We start from the raw sequence: 21070 nt of genomic DNA, 5'->3' as shown, positions 1-21070 counted from the left end.
TTATGTTCTGGTCTGAAAAGGCCATCTTGGCTTTTACAAGCAGACGGTGTGCTAGAATGAACGGAAATGTGTGCTATATGTGGCCGTTTTACCAGACATGCGAGCTAAAGACTACGTCACCGACATACCGTTACTGTCTATATATAATACGCTGGACAATCCAACACCACGCTATGCCTTTCAATCTACGTATACGTTTAATGGTCTCTCGTGTAGTTATGTAGCCTTTTAGAGTGGTATTGTTTTGGCATTGTGATCGTAACTGTGTCCTCCTTCCTTTTTTAGCCTTCTTTACGATTCTATTCTATCGACTGTATTCAATAGCTTTCGTCGCAGACTACTACATCTTCTACGGGAGCGCTGATTCGCGATTTTCAACATGGAATAAGGTTCTCTAGTGCCTGGAGAGTTGAGGATGGCGAATCCGCGCCCCACGTCCAAACACCTGTGAAACACCAGACGCCTGTGAAGGAGGCTTTGGATAGTATTCAACACATGTGCAAAAGACACAAAAACTACAGAACCAGGTGACTTATTTATTGTACTTCGAAAACGTCTACATAGCATGATAGTTAAGAAACATTGCCTACAGGTTATATACTAGTGACGTATTGCTTGCATCTAGAATAGTATAATCTATTACCAAATAAACATACAATCACCGATACCCTAAACACTTATAACAGACATACATGGTATATTGGGATGGGATTAGTAATGATATCTGTAGGAAATAAGTTAGTTGGAGGGAGATAGCTCTTTGAACATGAGATTCTTCTATGCTAGCAGTAGTCAAACACTATATGTGGATGAAATATTAGTCATAGTTTGGTCGGTACTATGTTTCAGATACTTCGTCTCATCAACTTTGCTAAGATTGAACTCAACATAAAAGCTAGTTAGCATCACTGAAATGATATCCAAAATTTGTCAGATGACTTACAATCAAAGGTTCGGTATAAAAGCTGGTGATAAGACATTTATCATCGTCTCAAACTTATCAACGTGATAACACGATGTTCTTTCTGCAGTCTTTATTCTTCTGGATTCCTTCTGGGTCACATGACCACACAACCTGTAAAATACAAGGAATTAACTAGGTGTACAATCAATAATGATCAGTTAATGAAATGATAAATGAAAATCATTGGAAACAACATCAAAACATGTTATAACGTATAAAACGGATAAAACAAAACACATGAGATATGTTGAGGTCTGACTGCATGCAAATTAGCTACAACATGATATAGTTTTGTGTTACAGTCATACCTTTGTCGTCACCATTTGCAGCTGGGTCTCCGCCCTTTTTCTTCGATTTCGCCATCACAGGAGCTATAATCTCCCCTGGTAGTTTCACTATAGGAGACAATCGGTGATGCGATTAAAACATATGCGTTATTCACAAAATGATTACATACAAGGTACTACAAGTGCAAACTTACATACCTAATACATATGACATATGCAAATGTTAAGTACCTTTCTCGGTTTTTCTCTTTCTTTGTCAAGTTACGGTGAACATTTGAATACACAACAAAGTAAGTTATCTATTAAACAGATCACTCATAACTTGGGGAATAAAATAGTCCAGCTGTGTGAATAAACGCCTCTCGGTCGATATTTTTAGTATCAAACATTCGTTGTTTTTCTTGTTTCTTTTCTTTGATGTTTTTTACCTCTCATCCTCTCCTTGTCCTCCGGCTCCAGCTCCAATGGCACCACAGTGAAGCGGGAATCTTCTGTGTTATCTGAGCTGACGCTGTCTCTGTCACTTATCTCATCTTCATCGTCAGGAGTTACCGCTGGAAAAGAGCATTTATAAATCATTGGTTAGAGGGATTTTAGGCGAAATTTTAACTGTCTATGCTCTTCTTGTCTAACTCATAAAATCATTTGACCAATCCTACTGTAGCTCACGTGCCTCTAAGTTTTTCCGATGTCTAGGGGGGAAACATTTCTGTAAAATCTCATTTTCATTGTCAGGGGTTACCTCTGGAAGGAGCAAATGAATCATTCGTTAATAATGATTTTAATCAAAGTTTCCACTGTTCATACTTTTTTTTATAACTCATAAGATGCGTATCATTTGACCAATTGTACTGAAACTCATGTACCCCTAGTTTTTCCCACATCTAGAGGGGAAAATGTACTTCAAAAAGTGTTAAAGTCATTGACAGATTGTAATGATTCAATCTTTTTCAACTAGCTGTTTGCTAAAGAACTATTGCAGCAGTATATTTTGCCCCAAATACATCTTTTACCAGGTTACAATAAAGTAATTATATTGAGAGGATCAAGAGCAGTAAGAGTGGTAATGAAATGTATCTACTCACCTCGTGTAACGACCATAGAGCTTTCTATCTCCGTAGGTCTAGTGGGCGTGATTTCTTCGCCAATCTCTGACGGGGGAAGATCTGTAAAGCAAGCGATAGAGTTATCTGGTGGCCATATCAAATAAAGTGAATCGGCTCTGGGCTTTCAGCTTGAGAGAGATCAGGGGACTGATTAAAAGCTTGTTGATACGCGCTTTAACGAGTTTCCCGAAATTTAGTTATTTACAAAACTCACCTATGCTGCCCCATTCAGGATCGAAAGACCAGGTGGCTATCATACTGGACACGTCCGAAGCTGCGTACACTCTGCGCGGCATGCTGCTCTTCTGCATGTCGGCAGGTGGAGCCGCTTCCATGGGCGGCTGGGTGTGGTCCTCCCAGTCTCCGTCCACGTAGACTTCGGCTAGCCCGTCGTGCGGACGGGAGTCGAAGTTCCCCCTGACTGGGAACAGGCCCTGGTCCCGGTCGTGCTGCATGGTGTCCATGGCGGAGTCGTACGGAGCTAACTCGTACCGTTGCACAGACGCAGAATCGCCAAGGTCCAGGGCTACACTTTGAGCTGGCAAGAAAGATATATTGAATAATATCAATAATGGTGTGTTTAGCTCTAAAATTCTGTGCAGCCAATTCCTGAACGGCGTGGGAATGATTTACAGCTTGGGTAAAAATTATATCAAAACAGTAACAATTGATATTCAGATGGCCCATTGGTAATATATTACACATACTGAGCTTCTTAAGAAAACATGAGTCAATAAGGATACGAAAACATTACAGATTCAACAGATTTCCAATATACAGCCTGTGATCTGATATATAAAATATGTACCTTAATAATGTTCCAATTATGTGCTTTTCTTTTCATCATATTTAGAGTAAACTTTTTATATACTATATAATGAGTGGCGAAATGGAATAATGTTTGATTGAGAGAGCTTGTCTTGCGGAACATTCTGTGTAAAAGATTTGACAAATTATGATAGTTATAACAATTGTTTTCCCCGGAATAAAACCTTAAGTCCCCGGATATTCAGACATTATAAGGGTTATTGTAGTTTACCGTCTGACTGTTCGTCTTGAGCTAGAGCTGAAAAACAATGAAACAAAAATAAACACAAGAGCTTGAATACTAGCATCAAAGTCGCAATACTTGTGCCTGTCCGTGTGCTAGTGAAAACCAAATACACCAGGCTATCTCACATTCATATTTAGATATATCCACATGTGTGTGTGTATGTGTGTGTGTGTGTGTGTGTGTGTGTGTGTGCGTGTGTGTGTGTGTGTGTTTGTGTGTGTGCGTGCGTGTGTGGGGGGGGGGGCTTTTTGGTTCAGACCAGGCTCTGAGACAAGTACAATGAGTATGTAAATCAGTGCGCAACATCTTTCATTAAATGGATATCTCGACATACTAAGTTATGTATGTAAGTCTTCATTTAATTATCCATATTAACATTGGGAGGCACTCGGTCAATGTAGGCGTTAACGCTTTTACTCACTAGCCCATTTATATATAGGCCAGTGCGATGCTTACATTTTTTCTTCAACGACGATCTTTTCATTGACGACTTCATCGACGGTTTTCTCTCTGTCTCTTCCATCGCTGATTTCTTAGCTGAATCCTTCTTCTTCTTACTGCCACCAAACTCTGTAGAGCAAACAATTCTGGTTTAGAACAAGATTTTGATTTGGGTTAATCCTGCACCAATATATAGAGGGACAATTGCATATGCAACTCACTATGCCATGCTTGTTGTACATTACTTATAGATATATAAGATTTAAGAAACAACCTATATTCGAAGAAATATGCGTGTGTCACTTCTCCGCCATGCGAGTTGTGCATTTTCCGCGGGTACCAAACGGCCCCTGGCGACCGGAAGTGCTTGCAATAAACGTAGCAGTCATTAGACCTAGAGCTATCCCAAATCAACTGTTCCATTTCATGGTGATTGCAACAGCTTGCGTTTTCTTATTGTATTGGACGGGGTTTGTCACGCAGACTCCTAAATCTATGATTGTTGTCTACGCTATAACCAATAGGTCATTCAAAACGTTGCGTTGCAGGACCCATTTCAATAAAACATGTCCTTAGATACGTATAGGAGTCTCTGTACCATGATTGGCACATGCCATAGTGCTGTATGCTACTGTCCCCTTTTGCACAGGCAAAGCGCATTCGTAGAAAATAGGCTAAGCACAAATAACATATGCTGGTGTCAAAAATCAAAGCATTTTATGCATTGGCATGCTAAAGTAAGGAGACAGCATCCACAAAGGGCTGACGTTTGACCAGCTTAGCTTAAGCAGAAAGCAACCATGCTGTCGCGGTACAGTCAGGAAAGCTGCAGCTTCTATTTCTGTCCGCCCCTTTTCACCATGTTCCTGTCTCATTCTAATGAACACACCGATCATGGCGTTGTGAGCCACGTCTCCGAAGTTGGGTTTCAATGCCAAAGGTTTCCTCCACGGCTTGCTTCTGTCCTCTTCTTGTTGTTGTTTCATTATTTCTGTCGTTACGACGTCATCTTCTTCTTCTGTGGGATGAGCTGCAGGAACTATCGGCAGGTTGAAGGAAGTAGCCTCTTCTGTGATCTGCTCCTCAGGTTCTTTATCCTCTTCCTTTTTCAGTTGCTGTTTCTTTGCCAGAACATTCGCTAGTTCCACCATGCTGATTCTGCTTCTAGGTCGATCTGCAGGAACTATAGGCATGTTGAAGACAGTTGGATCATCCCTACACTCCTGTAGGGTTGGCTTCTGGACATCATCAGCCTGTGCTTGCTTGGTCACAGGGTCTTTCCTTCTGAATTCAATGTAGTCGCCTTTCATCTGTTCCGCGGGGGGTATGGGGGTAGGTTCGGTGGATTTGACCTTAGCTTCTGATTTGGGTTTCTTTTTGCTCTCCTTGCTCTTTTTTGAGGAAACGTCGGGTGACTTTCTCTTTTCAATAAGTTTGATTTTGGGTGGTTTCTGTTTCTTAGCGTTCAGCCTGATCGGTTCTACATGCTCTTCTCCGTACTGTAGGGCGTTCATGACGGAACTGGAGTCGTAACGCTTCAAGTGTACTGCCTCCGGTAGGGGCAGATCGCTAGCTATTGACGTCACTCTTTTCACAGGAATGGGAGAATGCTTCGGTGTGCCTCCAAGAGGAGATCTAGACCTCTTGTCTTCTGGCATGTTCAGTAGTATGGGCATTGAGAGATCCACTTCCTTTGCGTCAGGAAACTCTTCTCTCACCACGCTTTCCTGGTCAGGAAACTCAGTTTCCGACAAGGAGTCATCCGTGGACTCGCCTGAGTCAGGTTCTGCTTGTTGCTGCGGTTTCGGCCTCATACGAAGAGACCTCCATAGCGTTAGATTTCGCTTGGGTTCTTGAGGTTCTTGTTCTACAATTGGAGCTACATCTTCCTGTGGCTGTGGTGGGCTTTCAACCTCCTCCGCTGGAACTGCTTTGATCTTAATGGGCTTTTTTTGCACTTTTTTCATGGTTTGTGTAAAGAAGCATAATTGTTATACATATTGCATTCAATTGACAATGCCTTTTACGGATGATATTAAAGGCAGCTAAGCTTACAGCTTAACACATAGAAGTAACAGGTCACATATTTCAGCACGCGGCAGATTTCTAATTCTGCTATTTCCGATGATTTTCGCTAGTAATCAAACTCGCATTTTATGACATGATAGGCAACATTGACCATCGGATTTTTAAAACATTGCTACGATTTCTGTATACAGTGTCATAGACAACATCACGCAATATTAAAGTTCATGACACCAACGACACCAAAAAAACATAAATCTTTGTAACTCACTCTTGCTCAGTTTGGCGGACCATTTGCTCTTCTTCTTGCCTTCGTCTGGAGGTAAAAAGGAATAGAGTATTAATGATAAAGGTCGGGTCAGGTCAGGAGTGAATATTGTCAGTCCATCATTGTGACAACAAGCGAAATTAGATCTAATCATTTCGAGGTCTCACAAAGACCTACCCACCTACCAAATATGAAGACAATCCATTCAGGCATTCTCGAGTTATCGTATTCACAGGCAGACAGACATACACATATACGCTGTGCAAAACATAACCTTATCGGCAAAGGTAATAAGTGGACGCTGCACGTCATGCAGTTTATCATTGCTTCGCAGATTGTCAGTAACGCTTGGTGACATTGATTACTTTGCTTTTCAGTTTTGATTTTTATTCTCTGGTGAAAGGTTCTGTAAATACCCTATCTATCATGATGTCTGTCGCACACAAATTCCTAAAAAGAATACTGATTATTAACTTCTGTATAAATCATACCTTCCTCGGTCCCGGGGGCTACCGACTGTCGACGACTGAGTGATCTGGGTGCTAAAGGGAGACAAATAGCAATTTTAACATTTTATTGAATTAGACGTATGTCTGTAGAACTAAATTGTATCATAGGTGTCTATTTTGATTTCTTGTTAGTATGGTATGATTATCATTCTATAAAACTGCTACGGACTACAAACAATAGAACTTGTGATACTATATTTCGTTTTATTGCCTTCAACAGAAAGTCGCGGATCAGGCAGTTGTGAAAAGATTCAGACAATCTCACAGTAAAGTTTGCTCTCAAAATAAGATGTCCTTTCTTCATAAAAAGAAACAACAAGACGTAGAGTGACGACAGTAACTTTCCTTCGCGATGATTGGCTCAAGGAAAGGGCAGCCTGATTACAGGACAGTGCAGAGAACGGACTTGTAGCCTGGTCAAGCGGTAGGATCCATTGTAGGATTGAGGATTTAGGGTGGACAGGTGAAGGGGGAGAAGCCAGAGAACACCCGCTCACCCCCGCCCACTCGTCTATACTGATTGCAAAACCAATAAGATTGGTGGATCGCCACGCGACTTCAGGCACTTCCCCATAGCTTCATGTGGATGAGCCGATCATTGCGCAGAAAGAATAGGTAACAATCTACCTTCAATGTCCACCGAGTCCGCTTGGATAGTCCTTCCCGCGACTGGGTTTTTAGCGACCTGCTTGATGACCTTCGTCACATCTTTCTGCGTCTTTTTATCTGCGTCGTCCGTCATGATGATCACAAACTCGGCCACGACACTACCCTTTCTGTGGATGAATGGTATTGTAATCAAGCTGACTGAACTGATGAAAGACCTTTGTTGTACTTGTGTCCTCTTACAAGCTAAGTACAGTTCATGGTGATAAAGCAGACGTACTATTAGATTGATATAAGAATGTGATACTAGTCTGACAACATCTTACAATGACTAGTGTACTAGTATGTCTTAGTAGATAATGACATACACAGCAACAGAATAAGTTTTACAGCATGCCAGCAAAACAGACTCACTTGAATCCAGTGATTTGTACGGCGTAGAATGAATCGCCCAGCTCCTTGGCAAGGTTTTTTTCAAGCTGCGAAGATAACGAAAGCAGTCAAGTTACTCTCAACATATGACTCCTAGTTAAACTCCCAATATTTGTACGTGATGCAATGTATGGCAACTTATACAGCATCCATTCCCTACAGAAGACTATGTAGCACAGCGTGTATGCTATATTCCGTAGGGCAAACATTTCATTGAGACATTGAAAACGTTTGGAAGATTATGACCCATAACATGATCAAGGTAGATGTCATAGACTAACCAATCGACTCCAATCGACTCCAATCGAAACAGTCAACCAACCAATCGAATCCCTCTACTAGAAATACCATGCGTTTATGTATAGTCCCTTTGTAGTTATGATACATGATATAAAGCCTTACCATGCCCTTGGTTGCACTGGCTAGCTCCATAAATTCGATCGACGTTGGGTCAGCTAGATCATCAGTGAACTCCCCTGACAGCTTGAAGGAACCGGGGAGAGTGTTCTGAACCACGACGTCATCACTTGGGGGCTCTGTAAGGAGAAGTGATGACGTCAGAGTTTAGAAACGATACACACGTGACTAAATACAAGCTGAGGTGATTCACTCCTTTCCTACCAAATTATTGAATGAAGATCTTTATTACTAATTTCCAAACAATATATTGCCACACATGGGCTAAGTACAGGTTACAACAAAAAAAGTTCAAGGTCAATACATACTCAGTATACCAGCGAACATTGAACAAATACAAATTCTCTTCTTTTACCAAACTATTAGTTACTTGTGCCTTAAACGTAAAGTGTGGGTGAAGTTTGTTAGTAACCAGGAATATTCATCATTGATAACGTCCATATTGCAAACATGAAAAATAAACATATACACTAGCCACAAAGGAATGAATCGACATAGACATTTTTCAATGGTGACACAGACCAAGACATTAAGGACAACACGTGGAAGAATGAAGTTATCTGTGAAGAGAAAGGTGTCTAGAAATCAAATGGTTAAAGAAGGTTCTCCCTCAGATGACAGACATAGGATTCGATATGTGGAGACACCTAGATGTTGCTCAGAACAAACCTTCCGAACCACTGTCTGAAAAGAATGCAGTCGACCTTCGCTTCTGTAGTCCCGGCCTGGGCGGCATGGCGGTGGCAACGGCAGCAACGGCTGTGTCACAACAAAACAGTTCAAGCTTTGTCCTTTAGGTACGCGCTATAGTTCGCCTAATGGCAAATTGGTAGGTGTTAATGTTTACAAAACGGTGTTAGTACGTTGAACCGCCTTTGGTGTGAAATATTCCGGCAAAAGATGTGATGGTGAGGTTCCTTCTGTATGTAGCGATGTTAGGTTCCTAAGAACTAATGTCATGGTTGCATGTTAGTCCATCGTTCTTCAAGAAAGGTGTTCCAACATGTGTGTGAAATAGAAGTTAACGTTATCTAAGACGTGAGTAAACCAAACAAATCTAGATATAGAAGTACCTCATGGTTTTAACCTGTTAAGGACACACACAAGCAAACAAACACCCAACATTTACGTAAGTAAGCTAAAGTATGCTCAGCAAGTGCAAAGCCATGGCCGAAAGAAATGAATGAATAAGCTGTTTTGCATAAGACAAACCTTGTCTCGTCTTGGTACTCATCCTTCTGATTGGTTTGTCGTCTTCTTCGTCATCGTCATCGAAATCGCTTTCTGCGACAGCAACAATCAGAAGAAAGCAAGCAAGCAAGAAGCGTTATTGGCAGGACGAGCAAAATGCAAAGCAGTATAAGCTAAAAGCTAAAAAAGGAAGGTTTACATATAGATGTGTGTATCTGTATACCTATAGTGCCCCATAGAATTTCATTTTGTCTTGTCCGATGATACTCGTAATCGTCCACGTTTTTTGTTGATGATCTAATCGTAGGTCATGTGTAATGTAACATCGACACAGACGTCAAATTGGTCTCAAATTACTAAGATCAGGACTACTTTCAAGCAGCGCTTATGAGAATTGAGAATAGTTTAGAATCCAATTTAGTAAAAAAAATGGCAGTGTGGTGGATTGCAGAATTGTAATTTTTCTGAGAAACAATTCGTACTGTGGACATACCTCCGTGACTAATTTAATCAGGTTGGTAAATGACCGGACAATAAGGTTAGTACGTTCTGAAGATGTGGCATGAGTGTGTACGGTTGTCCACTACTACCCAGCCTACTGACGGGACAATACGGTTATCTATTCACAACCTAGATATTTTCAACAACAGTCGATAACTACGGACCGTCTGTCACCTTGCACAGGGCCGTACTAATCGGTTCTTGTCGGTACAAAACGTAAAGTATTGTCACATATTCATATCGGACATACCATACATGTGTTGTTCTGGATCAGGCCCTACTGAGACTTGGTCCTTCGGTGGCAGATATTTCACCGATCCTCCAGAGCGCCGCGATGAAACTGTGCCGCCACGTTTCGATTTCTTAAACGAGACTTGCGCCTCCCTGGCGCTTCGAAATGACGGTCCCTTTCCCTCGACCATGTTTTCTTCTTCTTCTATACACCATGTGCAATAGGATGTAGCCGGCAGCGGAAGGCAGGCAAGAAGCGTTATTGGCATAGAAGGCAAACTTGAAGCAAAGAGGCAATAGCCGAAGCCTGCAGCTCATTTGATAATTATCTACATCCAATCCATCAAACACATCACCTTCTCCATCATCACATGCTTAACTCCTTGCATAGATTTTATTGTATTTTCCGTGTAAATTGTTAGTATAGTTAGAACGTACCTGGGGTAATATATTTTTCAGGCTCAGGCCCCATGGTCACGTCCTTTTTTGGTGGCTTGTACATGTACGACTGCCGACGAGACCGGTTGTTCCCCCGAGATGCCGTGGTGCCTGTAAAAGACGTACGATAAAATCAGAACACGTCTCGTCAAACATACTGATATTGGATACTAGATTATTTCCTTTTTCACTTTGCAGTGCACCTGTCCCTAAACCCCGGCCCCAGGTCACGCAGTCAACCGTTGTTGTTCTTCGCCAGAGTGTTACACATTTTTTCTCTTGAAAATCTAACCTATCACATTTCAGTTGACAGGGCTAGATGACCTACAAACATCGGCGAATCCTTAAGATTCTCGAACAAAAAACATCATTCAGAGCTGGCAGACCCGTCGGCCGATCGATTTCCGTGCCGTGTGGCTGGGGCTGAAAGAAGTGACCATCCAGCTATTGAAGGTAGAATTCTGGATTTTCTCTTTATATATTTATGCAACTTGATGTTAGATGGTGCTCACTAATGATGATAAATTGGTAAATGGTGCAACCATATGATGATAAAGTGTGGTTATGATACTGCTTATGATGAATGGTGCTAATGGTAGATGAGTTCTGATCAGGATTATATGTCAACAGACTATGCAACAAATACAGAATCAGATATCCAGAACAATCCCTGACCATGGTGTGGATTAGTCTAGGTACTGCATAATAAAGTAAAGGTTAGACTGTGGAGCTCCCGAGACGGTAGAGGGAAATATCCCAACACTTGACCTTTGAAGCTAAGAGATCCAGCAGTAGACCTCCGTGCTAACCACTCATGGACTGCCACCGTTGCTGCAACACAGAAAACACCTTCTGTCACACACTCAATGACACTGCACAGCAAAATCCCATGGACAATACACGCATTGTTTCTAGTTTTGGAACAAACCATGACCAAGCCATTACAGACAGGATGTTATGAGAGAAAATCAGACGATGAATGGTAAAAATGTCCAAGAAAGAATTAAATCTTTGAAGAACATTTTTATGAGTAGGGGGCAGCCACAAAAGAAGGAAGAAGACCTTTCCTTGGGCACGATAGTCACATGTGTTGACCACCACAACACCATTAGTACACCAACAAGACAACGAACACATCTGTTCCGACTTTACCATAGCCGTACAGCACCCCACTGACTTCAGTGAAGGAGGGGGGTGTCAATACAACACAAGACTTGCACACACATCAAATTCTGGATTAGTCGCCACAGACAGCTTAATTTGTACATGTATCATCTCTTTTCTTCATTGTCCCTGGTTGCCATGTGGATTATGATGAAGACGGGATGGATCGGGAAATGTGGGGGGGGGGGGGATTATTGGAAAACAAAGTAGACAAATCACTGATACACAGACGCTTCGGGCACAAGAGTTAGTAGACCAAAACACAGAGTTAGACAGAAGACCATTTTCCAAAGAGGTAACGTTAACTGGCTCCATTGCTGGGTCATTTTGAGGGGATGAAAGGCACAGACGTAGAGGTTATATAAGACTTTTTCCCTGCACGTAGGTTAGTCACAAGTCACAAGACGGGACAGAGGGGGAAGGGGTGACGTATTAGTGTACAACACTCTTCCTTGGACAAAGGCAATACCAGATCCCTTGGTAAAGAGAGTTAGATGACCAGAACACAGTACAGAAGACCATTCCCAAACATGTCCGGGTCCTTTGCTGGTTCATTTTGAAAGGAAAAGGGGGCAAATGTAGAGGTTGTCCACTGTGTCAAAGTGGACGTTGATTAGTCACAAGATGGGGGTAGGGGGTGAAGGGTTAGTGTACAACACTATTCCAGAGACAAAGACTTTACCAGCTCCCCCGTTGTACTCGTCCTCATCTTCGTCTTCGACAGGTCCTTCGTCGAAGAGGCTCGGGCGGAGACCCCGCCAGCGTTGCCGGGCCTTGACCGATGACATCCTGCGAAGGTCATGATCTTGAACCGTGATCCCTGTGGCTTCCTCGGTCGCCTCCTCCGCTGTTCATGATGAGCGTACGAACATGATTTATGTATGCACAGTACAACAGGGTAGACGAACACATCCCGTACACGCTAACTATATCACGGGACTTCAAGTTCAGTCACTGACGAAAGACAGTGGATGCTGTCTAAAACGTCTGGCCGTTTACAAAATTATACAGTTGCCTGAGTAACTGTTATCTTGCCTATCTTACTACCTTCATCGACGTATATATAAGGTTATGTGCCAACGGTTAAATAGATCCCACATCCTAACTCTGCTTGGATGATAGCAGATCTACCTTGTTCAGTGATGTACCATATTCCTTAACCCATGGAACATAACTGTTTAAAAGACTTATTCGTGAGCATAAACAACAAGGAGACACACCTGTCGAGGGTATAAAACGCCGCAAATAAGGTCTCTCTTAAATTAAGTAATTTGACTGTTTCTTTTTATACGCCAGTAGCTACACTAAATAGAACTTGGTCCAGTAATGATATATGTTATCACTCGAGCACAAATCTATTTCCTTAGAATACAGACCTAGCTCGGGCGCACCGTCAAACAGCGACCCTTGTAGGTGAGGCTTTCCAGCATTGGCAACATAAGCCGCCAGGATTTCTGAAAGAAAGGAAAAATAGTATCAGACTTCCATTCATAGGTTTACTGGGTCCCTCCAATAGCACTAGTTTGGTTGATTATTGCCAATACCAGCTTAACTAAATCGATGAGACAGAATATTCTAACTTCTCATATTATGCGTCTGTTATCCGTAGTGAAAGTCACCACATTGAAGAATATCACAACTGCTTAATTCATACCAAAGTCACCACCTATGGTATCCACAACGTTGTTACAGACAAGAAGGTTGTGAATATGCCACACGTGCATTACCGTACACCATCGTGCTCCTGTTAATGCCCGTTATGCTCTCTCCTCCTTTAAAAAGAGACAAGCGACCCAAAACTACAAAAAAAGTATCCCCGAGTGAATGTGTTTCGGGCACTTACCGTCAGGCGATGCAGTTGGTTCTATGCTGGGTGCTTCGGCTGTGAGGTCGGTGAAATGTAAGATGATGTGACTAATTGATCATGAATGAAACTGTTCGTATACATGTATTCCACTTGTCCGTGAATATAGTTTAATCTGGTTGGCTTATCACTGGATTACAAGTTATTTGTACACAACCCAGCAGACGTTTCGGCGACACTCTGTAATAGACTGGGACGGGGCCAAGGAGATAGACAGAGAGGACAGCAGAATTGATTAAGAAGGCTGCTGTATTGATAGGAAAATTCACTTGTCATGAACCGTGATAGACCCAGTCACGTTTGGGACCGCATCCTTTTCATTGCAGCAGCGACACCTAGCTGCAGTGAGAAGTAGAGTCGCGGTCAGTATTGCCCCGAGGAAGATGACAGACGGTCACCGAAACGTCGGCTGGGTATAAACACTTGGTTGTGTACCAAACCTTTGTTATCCATGAATTTCACTTGTGCCAATCAATGTCTATGTCATTTCCGTGCCTTGAACATGAAGAAAAGACCTTGATATGATCGTAGTTACCATAGCGTTGGAGAAAATGACATGGAGAATGGTAAAAGTTATGGTAAAGGCTTGTGATTTACAGACATGTTGTACTAGAAAGCTGTAATGTTTGCTGTAGTACTGAAAAAAAACTTTCACAAGTCAAGTGTAATTTTTGAATTCATTTGTACGATCACGAGGATCAATGATGTGAACAACTTGTACCTTCTGGGCTTGGGCCGGCGACGTACAAATCGTCTGTTTCTGGAGGTGGCGGTGGTGGTTTCACTGTGGAAATAAAGAAGAAAGATCCCATCACACAAAATCAACTAGTATATAAATCATAATCTGCACCGATAACAGGACACTTAGACATGTCAAGTATTTAAAAAAGAAACGAACACACCGATTTTCGTGATTCTGGTAGGGCTTACAATACTTTGGATTGAACTGGGTTTGAGAAGAGACACATCTCGAGCACCTCTACACTTGTCGATAAGACTTCTACATGGGATTCGCCCCAGTGTATTTAAAGTGGATCAAACCTATCAGTCTGGTTTAACGCAGCTTGCAATTAATGTACAAAACCGGTGCTTCATGTTATAAGGCAGTTTATATGTTTTGTGTCCATCGATGGACAGCATTAAGCAAGTAAGCAACAGGTTTTACAAACCAAACAAACAAAGTTTCTCAAAGGGATTCTGACCTTCCTGGTGTGTGTAGGTGATCCTGTCCTGCAGCCGTTCGGCCAGGTAGTTGAACTCGATGTCCTGTCCCGGCATCTTCCGCTTGCCGCTGGTGAGGAGGTCTCCGTCCCCGGCAGCAGGCTGCTCCACTCGCTTCAGGATCTCCTTGTACTCCTCATGAGCTCGCAGGTAGTCCCAGGCGCCACACTGAAGTTTAATGATAGAATATTCATCATTATTCATCATATGTATCTGTATCCAGTGAGACAGAACTGTACAGTTTGCACTCCTCATGTGCTCTCAGGTAGTCCCAGGCTCCACACTGTAGTTGAATTATAGAATATCCATCAATATTCATCATCTGCATCAGACAGAGCAAGCTGGAATCTTCTGACTGCCTCATGCGTCGCACGACGCGGGAGCTTCTAAGTCTAAATAAGTATCTGTATAGCCGGTATATCCACCCTTCGGTCGCTCTGAATCCAGTGAAACAGGACTGTACTTTGTACACCTAATGGGCTCTCATGTAGTCCCAGGCGCCACACTTTAGTTGAATTATAGATTATTCATCATTACTCATCATCTGTATCTGTACGGCCTGTATAACCACCCTTCGGTCGCTCTGAATCCACGATGGTAGTCCATAAATACAACGTGACTTTCTAAGTGGTTCAGGACATGGCTATGGATAATGTGTTCAAGTAGTTTAAAGACATACAGATCAGTGAAACAGAACTGTACTTTATACTCCTCATGGGCACAGTACAGAAAGTTCATATTTTACCTGTAGGTAGATGTCGACTTTATCCACGTCCTTCCTGATGTCGTCCGGTGAGAAGTACTTGTCGGAGTCGTCGGCCGCTCCCGAGGGGAACGCGCTGTCGTCCCGCTCCAGCACCTGCTGCCGGTCCTCGTACTCCGCGTACTCCGCGTACAGCTTATTCAGTCTGTCTTCATCGGAGAACTTCTCCTTAAACCTGAAAATTACATCAATACATCAATCTATAGATCGATATATCAAGACTTCGATCTTCAATCAGTTGGTCCTCATACTCCGCGTACTCCGCGTACAGCTTATTCAGTCTGTCTTCATCCGAGAACTTCTCTTTAAACCTATCAATCAATACATCAATACATCTATTATCAGTCAGTCCTCATACTCCGCGTACAGCTTATTCAGTCTGTCTTCATCGGAGAACTTCTATTTGAACCTATCAATCAATCAATCAATACATCAAATAATATATCAATAAATGAATACATCGATGATCAATCAGCCGGTTTTCATACTCCGCGTACTCCGCGTACAGCTTGTTCAGTCTGTCTTCGTCTGAGAACTTCTCCTTGAATCTGGGCGTTATATCAATACATTCATCAATCAATCAATGAGATCGATATATCAAGATTTCGATCTTCAATCCTTTGGTCCTCATACTCAGCGTACAGCTTGTTCAGTTTGTCTTCATCAGAGAACTTCTCCTTAAACCTGAACGTTTTATCAATACACCAGGGGTGACCCTGTAGCTCAGCTGGTAGTAGCCTCACAGTCGATCTCCTGGTTCTAGTTCACCGTACGTAGTGGACTAGAATAGGATGGATTCCAGGCTAACTCTGAATATTGAACAATACAGTTCAAACTACTATGATAGATAAATCTTAACGCCATGCCTAAGTGCCTTGGCCACAAACTGGCCCTTGCTTTGAATTTTCTCGATAAGTCCCTCAATTGTGCAGAGCTTTAGACTCTGCTGCCTTTCACCTAAGTCCTGTGTATTTCCTTATCTGGTTCCTGCCCTGACCTATCATATATCTGTATTACCAGAATCACATTATTGAGTTGCCCTACCTTCCTGATCTTGAGGGATGGACGCGGTAGACTCGCACACAGAACCCCTCCGTCGGCTCGAACTTGTTCATGATGCAGTTGACCTTGAGGTCCTTCTGGTAGGCCCATGGGACCTGCGCCTTATTCATGCCCTTGGTGTCGCCGTACCCGAACAGAGACATGGCGTCCTGAGCCAGCGAGATGTCCACCACACTCTCCCCGCCCAGGGGCGTGCAGTACAGGTCAAGGTCCGCTTTCTGGTGGAACGAGAAGTATGAAAGTCTGTCAGCAAATTTTCTCAACTAGTAAGCTGCCTTTATGAATATCAGGGCGTAATGGACTTTGCTACAGAATACCGCTAGCTTATGTGACGTTGCCACAATAACTCGGTCCCAATCGTGACTGGGTTTGTATCTTCCTCATAAGATGTGTAAGGGTTGTTATTCTAACTATACAGCCTACGCATAATGTTTTAATTCTCGTTTGCAGCGCAAACGTGCGTCCCTAGAATTTGGTCTGACTATTCCTTCTTCATCTTTGTTTTATTCACGTATGATAAATAATCAAATGTTGGTACAGGAAAATACTACAACTGAGAGCGGAGAACAAACGAACAAAAAATTGAGGATAGTCTCACCTGCATGTCTTCTTTCGTGCCAAAGAGGGCAACCAGTCCTACATGGCAGCCTCCCATCCACACAAGGTACGACATCCGGGCAAAACAGTTGCGAATGGTCTGTAAAGAACAACGTACATGTCCAACTTTTAAAATTTTATGTCAATGAATAATATCTTAGTGACATATGCACGATGCAGCTGCAGCTATTCTTTTATTTTGGTCGAAAAAAAGACGCAAGCACCGACGGTAATAATCACATATTACTCTCTTGCTTTATGACAAAACATTGTATGACATTGTGTGATTAGCACCAAAAGTAATTCTTAGATTGCAAGAAAAGCTCAGTTCAGACAGGACCCGTGACCTCAATGGTTGTAGGGGCGTCATGACAGCCAGCAGTAGTGATCCATGCCCTTCCCGTTCTGTCCTCGGCCTCTCTTATCAGTTGTACTGTGCCCAGGCCAGTCCACGTCTTCTTTGGCCTTCCCCGTTTCCTCCCTCCGGTTACCTTGCATTACTATTTTACTTTGAAAGTTTGTCTTTGTCTGTAGACATCGTTTCCCTTGAATTATCGATATTTCATAACACCCCCATCTCACCTGGTAGGAGTAGTGGTACTTCTCGTGAACCCTCCTGACCTCCAGGGCCAGCTTGCACCACGGCCACGTCATCATGATGGCGATGCGGGGAGGACCCTTGTCGGCAGGGCCTCGTGGGCCGTTCGCCAGGACGTCGTGCCTGAATCATGGTACATTCCAGAATAGTTTCTTCAGGTTTCTGAATCAATATGGGTGAAGGTTCTTTGGAATGTCTACCAGGTGAACCTTCCCGGCAATTTTTGGTTAAGATGTCCAGATTTAAGTGACCAAAATGGTTCCATGATAATTCGGACTACTGAATTTAGAAGAACATTGTACTCAACTTATTTCAGCATCCGTGGTATGGAGATCCCATTGTCCAAACGTTGTATCCGTGTAATTTTTTTTTAATAATTTTTTTTTCATTACAAACACTTATGGTAATAACTTTTTTTGCACAACAATTGTACAAGGTACAAAGTATGGCATCTACTGGTACTTAACTACAGTTTCATAAGGCTAATCTACCTAAAGCCCAGGTTACACATAGCCGAACATGGCTCCCGAACACCAGCCGCCCGAGCCTTACACCAGCCGACCACAGCCGACCTAGCTCCCTAATCACTCCTAACCATGGTCGGGGGAAGGTTGGGAAGCCATGTTCGGCTATGTGTAATCTGGACTTTATGCAGGGGTACGTAGTATGGGATGAGAATGGAAGAAGATGACTTACTTGTAGTTGAGTCGCACCATGCTGACAGCTGACTGTGACCATAACTTCCTGGCCTCGTCACAGATTATGTCATACAGCTTGGCCTGTACGAACTTGTCGTCTCTCGTGTACTGTTTCTTACCCCGACGGAAGTTAGCGTTGATCTGAGCGTAAAGACGCTTACAGGCAACCTGTATATGGTATAGTTTTACTGTCAGTATTCGAACTGTACCGATTAGTTCGATAAGCTCTATCGATACATTGTTTTAAAAGGCTAGTATGAAACGGGAAATTCACTTGCTACTGCGGCCGTGAGATGAGATCAATAACAACCCAAAGAAATTTTTACTTACATTGTGATGATCTGTCAAATTTAGTTTGCTAGCACCGCAGTTGTTTGCTAATCTAGAATACTTCTTTACAAAAACTACATGCAGGCGTTGACATCACAACGATATGTAAGGGGCTAATTTGAAACATTCTTAAAATACAAAAAGTTTAATTGGTCGCGTCAAAAATAAACAATAAAGTCGTCAATGTCGAAAGTAGAAAGACAATGTACATCTATAGTATAGACACTTGTCCTATCAGTAGTCCGAAGCTAAAGAATTATTTTACAGTGATATGGCGGTACATCGCGACGTTGCCTGCACTTTCCCTACCTGTACCATCCGCGTTGCATGGCCCTCTGTCCTGACATTCTCCTCCTCTACTCTCTCGGCGCCGGGCTTCCGGGACCGGTCCTTGCGGGAGGTCCCCTTGGATGGCCAGGGCTTGGAGGCCGGGCCTGTGCCTCCCTTCGTCATGGCGTGTTAGAGACGTTTGGTTATGCTGTGGCGAAGAGGATCTGTCTAAATTGAAAGATTTTTAGACAGTTAAAATGAGGGATGTGATATCATGCGAGGTGTGTGCGCGCCATGTATATGTGTCTAGTTCTACCAAAGAGTGTTTTCCTGTAGTTTAGGTCAGACGCCAATGTTATCCACCGATTTTCCAATTCAACGCCTCTTCAATTGATACTTCAATGTGAAATAAGGTTATTTTCTGTGTCATGCATGTCTTGTGTATTGTTTTGTTTTCTTTATAAAAATAATAAAGAATGATTTTGAAAAATATTTCAAAGTGAAAAATCATTTTAAAGAGCAGGTAATATGTCAACGTTTTATGACAATAATTAAAGAAAACACATAACAGATGGTCCAACAAACGTGTATACATTTTATTCCGGTAAGCTAATTAAATGGAATGTTCTGCGTTTCTATGTTCCACACACCTTGTAGTTAACTGTTGTGAAACGATACGACATTTGGTATCATTACGATTTGCCTGTAAGTTCAACATGCTGTAGCCTTGAAGTAAATAAATGTTATCGATACTCATTATTCATTTCTTGCCACTCTTCCTAACTACAGGGCTATACTATGCCACGATCGTTAGATCAACACAGGGTGCTATGCCTTGTAGCCCCTTGGGCGGATTGTCTGTAACAATGGCACGCCTTCCGTCACACTACGAGTGTACTAGTGTGCCAACCAAAATACTTGAAGATACACCCACGGTAATTATAAAACCCACTGAAATGAAACTATGTAAATGTACAAACCAGTACTTTATACTAGCAAGAGAACACTGTGAAACAGACAACCAGTGTTAGTGTTACCAAGTCAGTCGCGGTTAGAGGAAATTGTTCTTCCCGAGAATTATTGAAGAATGGATTTTGTGATTATCGAATATTACACTGGCATCTCCATTTGATTTTCTTCACAAATAACGTTATGAAGTCTGAGGTGTGCTTTGTGTAATAATTCCGACGATGTAAACCGACTTAGTGTGAAAAGTCACTGTGTAGTACTTCAGTGCACAAATATGAGAACGTCACACGGACATCGTGACCTATGCACTTTTTACCAGTATTTAGCTGTGTCAAATTCCAGGTGTCTGGGCTAAAATAAAATCCTCGAACTAAGAATAAACATGCATGACTACATGAGCTTCTGTGAATGTTAAAACGTATCCGATAGCCTTGTGTGGTTTCAATGAATGTAAAAAAAAAAAACTTATTTTACGTCCCTTTTTATAGTCGTCGATGGCATGCACTGGTTGGGTCATTTACGCAAAATGGCGGCGTAAATAAGAATCGGACTTGAATAACAATGATCAACTAAACTAGACTTTAAAGAAATAGCGAAGTTCTCTTACCTCAAATTCTTCAGCAATACTTTGTCTTTAACTCAGCTTTGTAGGTATCCACATCGGTTACATGTCAAGTCGCTTTCATTGTTGATTAGGCAAAGTTTGTATCTCAGAAGGGACGAAGAGTCAGACAAAAACACACATTTGATATATATTGGAATGTTCCAAACCAGGGAGGCGTGAGTTAAGAAATTATTATTTTTCATTTTATAGATTTTCATATTATGACACGGTTTAAAACAGTCACAATTGTAGTATCTTGATTATACATTCTTTACTGTGACTCTTTGACACTTTATTGCCGGCAAAATTACACAGTTTTACAATTTTTGTAACCCGTCCAATTGTTGGTACGTCCCAAAACTGGACGAACTTGCCTGGCAACATTTGTGCAGACGACTCGCAGTTAATTATCAGGGTGAGACGGGTTGTGTTTACACGGCTCGGAGCACAGAGCACGGTA

General features: G+C 42.3%; 1 protein-coding gene across 4 annotated transcripts; it reads right to left on the bottom strand.

Annotated features, from left to right (window-relative positions):
- Positions 1–516: 516 nt before the first annotated feature.
- LOC136449310 (uncharacterized) lies at positions 517–20776 on the bottom strand. 4 transcript variants are annotated; one of them, XM_066449299.1, is made up of 30 exons: positions 20614–20775; positions 19077–19265; positions 18436–18605; positions 17724–17862; positions 17143–17241; positions 16527–16762; positions 15465–15657; positions 14701–14887; positions 14220–14282; positions 13478–13516; positions 13011–13088; positions 12317–12481; positions 11239–11301; positions 10471–10581; positions 10052–10237; positions 9322–9393; positions 8779–8868; positions 8095–8228; positions 7675–7739; positions 7282–7430; positions 6637–6687; positions 6149–6193; positions 4742–5809; positions 3868–3981; positions 3397–3423; positions 2572–2895; positions 2337–2417; positions 1680–1805; positions 1273–1359; positions 517–1075 (listed from the first exon to the last, which is right to left on the bottom strand). In XM_066449299.1, exons 2-30 carry the CDS (start codon positions 19218–19220, stop codon positions 1059–1061), a joined length of 4323 nt encoding a protein of 1440 aa, XP_066305396.1. In that variant the 5' UTR covers positions 19221–19265; positions 20614–20775; the 3' UTR covers positions 517–1058. The 4 variants fall into 4 exon arrangements, with proteins under 4 accessions (XP_066305396.1, XP_066305399.1, XP_066305397.1 ...); XM_066449302.1 differs by lacking the exon at positions 4742–5809 and having other exon boundaries at positions 20614–20774; XM_066449300.1 differs by lacking the exons at positions 9322–9393; positions 10052–10237 and having other exon boundaries at positions 20614–20776.
- Between the last annotated feature and the right edge of the window lie 294 nt (positions 20777–21070).

This window comes from Branchiostoma lanceolatum, chromosome 15, assembly GCF_035083965.1.
Source record: "Branchiostoma lanceolatum isolate klBraLanc5 chromosome 15, klBraLanc5.hap2, whole genome shotgun sequence".
NCBI classification, from domain to species: domain Eukaryota; kingdom Metazoa; phylum Chordata; class Leptocardii; order Amphioxiformes; family Branchiostomatidae; genus Branchiostoma; species Branchiostoma lanceolatum.
This window is presented reverse-complemented; position numbering and strand designations above follow the sequence as displayed.